The 5,826-nt window shown below is 56.6% G+C and overlaps 1 protein-coding gene across 1 annotated transcript; it reads left to right on the top strand.

Annotated features, from left to right (window-relative positions):
- Positions 1 to 2,391: 2,391 nt before the first annotated feature.
- On the top strand, positions 2,392 to 4,960 carry SIX6 (SIX homeobox 6). The gene is made up of 2 exons (XM_077179428.1): positions 2,392 to 3,104; positions 4,219 to 4,960. The coding sequence occupies exons 1-2, from the start codon at positions 2,533 to 2,535 to the stop codon at positions 4,385 to 4,387; spliced, it is 741 nt and encodes a 246-aa protein (XP_077035543.1). The 5' UTR covers positions 2,392 to 2,532; the 3' UTR covers positions 4,388 to 4,960.
- Positions 4,961 to 5,826: the final 866 nt, after the last annotated feature.

Here is a 5,826-nt window from a genome sequence, read left to right as displayed (position 1 = left end):
TTCTCAATTATGCACCCATTAACACAGACTTTCTATCCTTCCACGTCTCTCCCAGCTGAGGTTTTTCTCCAGCAGCCCCGTCCCGGGACGCTGCCGGGGGCTCGGCGGGGTGGGCTGGGGGCGGCGGGGCAGCTCCTGCCCGCAGGGACGCGCCCGGAGCCGCCGAGGTCGCCGCCCTCTCACCCGCTCGCTGGGGAAGCCCGATGCTCATACCGAGGAGCTCTGGAGGCTTTTTAAATTCCTGCCCGAAAAGGTTATTTGGGATCTTTCGTTGACTTGGTCAAATTATTGTTTTTCCCTAAGCGAGAGGACAGTGGTGGGATGGAAGGCTGGAAGAGGACTCTCGGCAATATTTATAGATTATATTCTCCTCTTCTATAATTTTTTCTTCCTCCCCTCCCCCTTTTTTTTTCCCCCTAAGCAGATCTGCAAATCAAACCTAGATGAAGGTGAAGCCGAAAAGTCACTCCTTTCATTTTTTAAGTTTCTGTGGAGTGTCTCTGAACTCGTGAGTTTTGTGTGCGCTTTTATGTCTCCCCAGCTCTGTCGGGTTTTATGAAAATGAGCAGTATTGAAAGCTTTTCCATCCCGCTAGCTGTGAGCCTCACATAAATGATGTAAATGGCTCGAAGGGTTTTTTTCAAGTGAACTGTGTAGATCTGTGAAAATAATATCAGGGTTTTCCGTCAGAATGAGCTTAGCACTGTACTGAGGCGTACCATAATCTGACCCGACACCTCCGACCATCTGCGCTATCTATCTGCCTTCTGATTTACCAAATCTTCACAAGCAAAAGACAAATTGTACTTGATACTAAAGAAAAGACGGCAAGCCTCAGTCCAGCTCCATTTCTGCAGAGAAATGATTGGAGAAAATGTAAATCTGTTTAATTTCGGTCTACAGGCAACTAGCAAAGGAGCTTTCTTAAAGAAGGGAAGAAAGGAAAACAAAAACAATAGGGAAAAATAATAAGGGGGGGCGGGAAGAAACAATAACAAGATATCAAATTAAGAAGGGATTTTTTTGACAAGCATACTAGGAAAAAAAAATACATTGCAAAGAGCAGAGGGGAGAACATATTGAACTTAATTCAAAATATATGCTGCCTTTCCGAGCATGGTCCCTAATTCCTGGGAAGAAATTACCACTGAGCAGCTATTTGTAGAATAAAGAGTGGCTTCTTGATCATCCGCCCGTTCTCTACGGAAAATAAATCGTATCCTCGCAGCTCAGAAACAGATTTCATCCCACCCTGAGACGTCTGGAGTTGGCCCCGCTCCTTCGAAGGGGCGGCCGGGGCTCACCTCGCACCCAGCCCCGCGATCGCTCTCTCGGGGCACCGAAGGGGGAAAAAAACCCACGGGGAATGATTGCTACAAGGTGATCAATATTTCAAAAGATTCCCGAAATCTGCTTTAAGTCGCTTTCCTGACCTACAAATGACTTCTCACTCCTCGCGACTATTCTCGGCGTCTATTCAGGACCATTCAGCCGAAAACAATAAGGGTTTAAATGTTTAAAAAAAAAAAAATTAAAAAACAGCGCTTTGGTTGAACGGGAAAGGGCGCTGGGCTCTTTGCAGATAATTCCTCGTCTTAACCAAAATGGGAAGTCACCTACAGGGGGAAAGGGGAGTTTTTCCCTAAGTCTCGGCTGTTCCTGCGGTGCTCCCGCTGCATCCATTGTCAGTGACACTCCCAGCATCACTGTCACTGTTACGCAGACAATCTTTTTATCTGATTTCTCAGCTCTGCCTTGAACCCCTCTCCGCCCGCGGGTGCGAGGAGCTCTGTGCGAGCATCACCGGGCCGGACCCCGCAGCTTTACCGGGGAGGATGTGGGGGTCCCGGCCGTCCTATCGTTGGGACCGCTCCCTCCACCCTGGACCGGGAGCCGCCTTCCCTCCCTCAGCCTGCCCTGCCCGGGGCGGCCGGGCGGCTCTGCCGTGCCCGGGTCGGCGGGGCAGGGCGGCGGGGTCGCAGTGCCCGGGGAGCGGCCGCGGCGCCGCGGGGAGCGGGGCGGGGAGCGGGGCGGGCAGCGGGGCGGTGCGGGGCCTTCCGCCGTGATTGGCAGCGGCTGACAGTGAGTGGCAGCCCCGCCATGGAAACCCGGGAGCCAATCTGCCGAGCCCGCAGCAAATCAGCCGCTCCCGCAGCAGCGCGGCGGCGGCGGGGAGCTGCGCTTGTGCCTTTTCTGGTTTCATTTTTTTCTTCTTCTCTTTTCCTCTTTTTTTTTTTTTTTTTTTTTTTCCCTTCACTCCCTCCCCCCCCGCCCGCCCTCCCTCCCCGCTCCATCCTCCTCCGCCTCGCCCCTGCCCACCGCCCCCAGTCGCCGGAGCTGCCGAGCGGTCCCCATCGCCTCTCCGCCCTCCGCCGTCCCCCCCGCGGCAGCTCCGCCGGCACCGGCGGAGGCAGCAGCGGAGCGAGGGGCGGCCCGGGGCCGCTGCCCCTTCCCCGCCGCGGGGCTGTGCGCGGTGGCGGCGGGCATCGCCGAGGGTGCGCGGAGCGCGGAGCGGAGCCCGGCGCCGCCTCCATGTTCCAGCTGCCCATCCTCAATTTCAGCCCGCAGCAGGTGGCCGGGGTATGCGAGACCCTGGAGGAGAGCGGGGACATCGAGCGCCTGGGGCGCTTCCTCTGGTCCCTGCCCGTGGCCCCCGCGGCCTGCGAGGCGCTCAACAAGAACGAGTCGGTGCTGAGAGCCCGGGCCATCGTGGCCTTCCACACGGGGAACTACCGGGAGCTCTACCACATCCTGGAGAACCACAAGTTCACCAAGGAGTCCCACGCCAAACTGCAAGCCCTCTGGCTGGAAGCGCACTACCAGGAGGCGGAGAAGCTGCGGGGCCGACCCCTGGGGCCGGTGGACAAGTACCGGGTGAGGAAGAAGTTCCCGCTGCCGCGCACCATCTGGGACGGCGAGCAGAAGACACATTGCTTCAAGGAGCGGACGAGGCATTTGCTGCGGGAGTGGTACCTGCAGGACCCTTACCCCAACCCCAGCAAAAAGCGGGAACTGGCTCAGGCCACGGGACTTACCCCCACGCAAGTGGGCAACTGGTTCAAAAACCGCAGGCAAAGGGACAGGGCAGCAGCCGCTAAGAACAGGTAAGGTGCCGCCCGTCCCGTCGGGACACAGGCTCCCCTTAGCGAGGCTTCGCCCCCGCCCGCCGGGGCCGGAGCCTGCGGGGAGGCCGTGCGGGACTGCCGGCGGAGGATGGGGGAAACGATCCCGGGAGAGTTCTCCCCGGGAAATGCAGCGAGATAAAGCAGGAGCAGCGGGAAAATATTAAGGCTTTTTAATTACTTCGATTTGATAGGGGAGGATCCCCGCCCTGGGCTCCCTCTTGGCTGCCCTGTGGGGGAGCGGGAAAGGGGACGCCTGGAGTCAGCGGCTGGAGCTGGTGGCACAAGGGCCATGTTCAGGGGCTGAGCGGAGACAAAGCCCCTCCAAAGTTTTGCCCGGACATATAAATACTGGTTTGAGATATGTCCATCCTGAGAAGAGCCAGCCATGCCCTCTGCGGGCCCTGCCACAGCCGCCGTGCCCTGCTCCTCCACCGGAGCCATCCGGGAACATTCCTCGGGATGTTGTTCTTTTTTCTATTATATATATATAAATATATATAATAGAAATACACCGTGAAAATAGATATATAATTTTAAAATATGTGTGTTACGGAACAAAATCACGGCTCTAAATGAGCAGCGTTATCCCAGCACTAGTGACACAAGCAGGTGCCCCGGCAAGCAGGGGAGGGAGCAGAGTTCCCCCTTTATCTCCTGCCCAGGATCCCGGGGTGGGGAAAACTCCCCTTGTCATCCTTCAGCCGGGCTGTCACACCTCGGGGACGTGGGTGCTGTCACCCGGAGCCCTTTTTTATGGGCTAAGGGAAGATGTAAGGCCTACTGGACGGGAGACACCGCCCGGGAGCTGCTGCAGGGCATTACTGACCCCTAAGATGAGGCCCGCTTTGGGGGCAGGCTGCGGAGGAGGGGGACAACTTTCCCCTGGGTGTGCCAGCCGAGGAGCAGGTCTGACCCTGGGGTGGGCCCCCTGTTTTTCAGACAGAGCTGAGGAACCGGGTGCCCAGCCAGCTCCTCCTCTCTCCTATCGCTGGTATAAGCGGTGAGAGCCGGGGCAGCGGTCGGGGGAGCCCCCGGGGGGACACGGGGGGTGCGGAGGGCGGGCGGTGATGCTGTGTGTGCCGGTTCCTTGCAGGCTACAGCAGCAGGTCCTAACGCAGGGCTCGGTGCGCTCGCTGCAAGCGGAGGAGGAGAGCGGCGGGGAGGCGGTGGGGGCCGCCTCCAGCCCCGCAGCCAGCCTCTCCAGCAAAGCGGCCACCTCCGCCATCTCCATCACATCCAGCGACAGTGAATGTGACATCTGACACCACCGCCATGGCAGAGCGGGCAGAGAGGGAGGCCCGGCTCAGCGGTGCCTCGGACGCGGCCGGAGCAGCAGCGGGGCTGGCGGTGCCGAACGCGGGGTACGGGGCGCTCCCCGCCCGCGCCTCCCTCCCAGCCCCGCCGCAGACTGCATTAAAAAACGTCATTAAAATCGTTGTCGCCTTTATTTCGAAGGATTTGCAGAATTGATGCCTAAAAAGAAATAATTAAAGAAAGCCCAGAAAATGTAAAAAAAAAAAAAAAATCAAGAAACCGAATGCCAAGTTGCAAAATGTCTGAGCCCCCGCCCTTATCCCGCGGGGTTGTTTCATGTTGAAAAGACGCTGTTCTTTTGGTTGGGTTTTGCTTTACTTTAAAGGGTTTTTTATATATATATATATATAATGTTTATTTACTTATTTAAGGGATTGCTATGGTAGATTTTTTTTCTATTATTATTATTAATTATTATTATTTTTGGCTTGTTCTCTATGTGCACAGGTGACTTGTAGAGCATGTGCAGGACGAAACTGTATGAAGCAGCCTAAAACCATAATAAAATATTTGGTGAACGACCCTCGCATCTGCTTTGAAATGACGGTGTCGGTCTCAAGCCCGCCAGTTTACGCAGAGCAGATCTCCGAGGCCACGGGTATTTCAGCAGCAGCTCGGCAGGAACCGAACTGGCCGGTCCCCGGGACCGGGGCTGATGTTTTTGCCAGGCAGGGAGCTGGGAGGAGCCGGGATGAGGCGAGAGGAGCGGGAGCGGGGCTGGCGAGGGATGCGGGTGTCCGAGGAAGGGAAGGAGGCGGCATCGCCGCTGCTTCCTCTCTCCCAAGGGCTGGAGCGCTGGGGATTATCGGAGGCGAATTTTCTGAGAGGAACGAGGGGAAGAAAAAGAAAAAAAATAATAATATTACGGAGAGGAATGGTTGGGGCACAGCCCCGCCGGGGAAACTAAGCTTCCTCCCTCCCCTGGCAAAGGCGAGGAGAAGATGGAGAATTAACAGTTCTCCATACCAGTGAAAGGCCAAAACGGGGAGCTAAATTACCCCAAATCGTGACCTCTGCGATGTGCCCGTGGCTGTCCCCACCATCCGCCTCCCTCGCTTTGTTTTGCGGCAGTTTTGCTGGAGGAGACCAAACGCCAGGTCCAAGGAGCGTGCTAAGCTTTTTTCCCCAGCAGAAGGATTTTATATTATACAATTTGACATTGATCTTTAAATCGCCTGAGCTGTGCTTTTTTTGTCTTCTCGGTCTCATCGCGTTTACTTCCCTGTCCTCAGAGAGATGCCTCCCCGGTAAGCTGATTGCTTGGCTCGATTTATTTAGCAGCCGAAGCCTGGCACTGGGGGAAGCCGGACAGCGCTGGCAGCGGGAGATGCCCCGGCCCCCGCTCGGCTCCGGCTGCCTGCAAGGGGCAGGGACATTTCAGCTCCGT

The sequence above is a fragment of the Agelaius phoeniceus genome, chromosome 6, assembly GCF_051311805.1.
Source record: "Agelaius phoeniceus isolate bAgePho1 chromosome 6, bAgePho1.hap1, whole genome shotgun sequence".
NCBI classification, from domain to species: Eukaryota; Metazoa; Chordata; class Aves; order Passeriformes; family Icteridae; genus Agelaius; species Agelaius phoeniceus.
Note: the sequence above shows the minus strand (reverse complement) of the source record. Positions and strands in the feature narration are given on the sequence as shown.

Excerpts from the sequence above, each read along its gene's own strand:
- SIX6 (XM_077179428.1), top strand. The coding sequence starts at position 2,533 with ATGTTCCAGCTGCCCATCCTCAATTTCAGCCCGCAGCAGGTGGCCGGG. Across the intron at positions 3,105-4,218 it reads GCAGCAGCCGCTAAGAACAG|GCTACAGCAGCAGGTCCTAA; the intron begins GTAAGGTGCCGC and ends GGTTCCTTGCAG.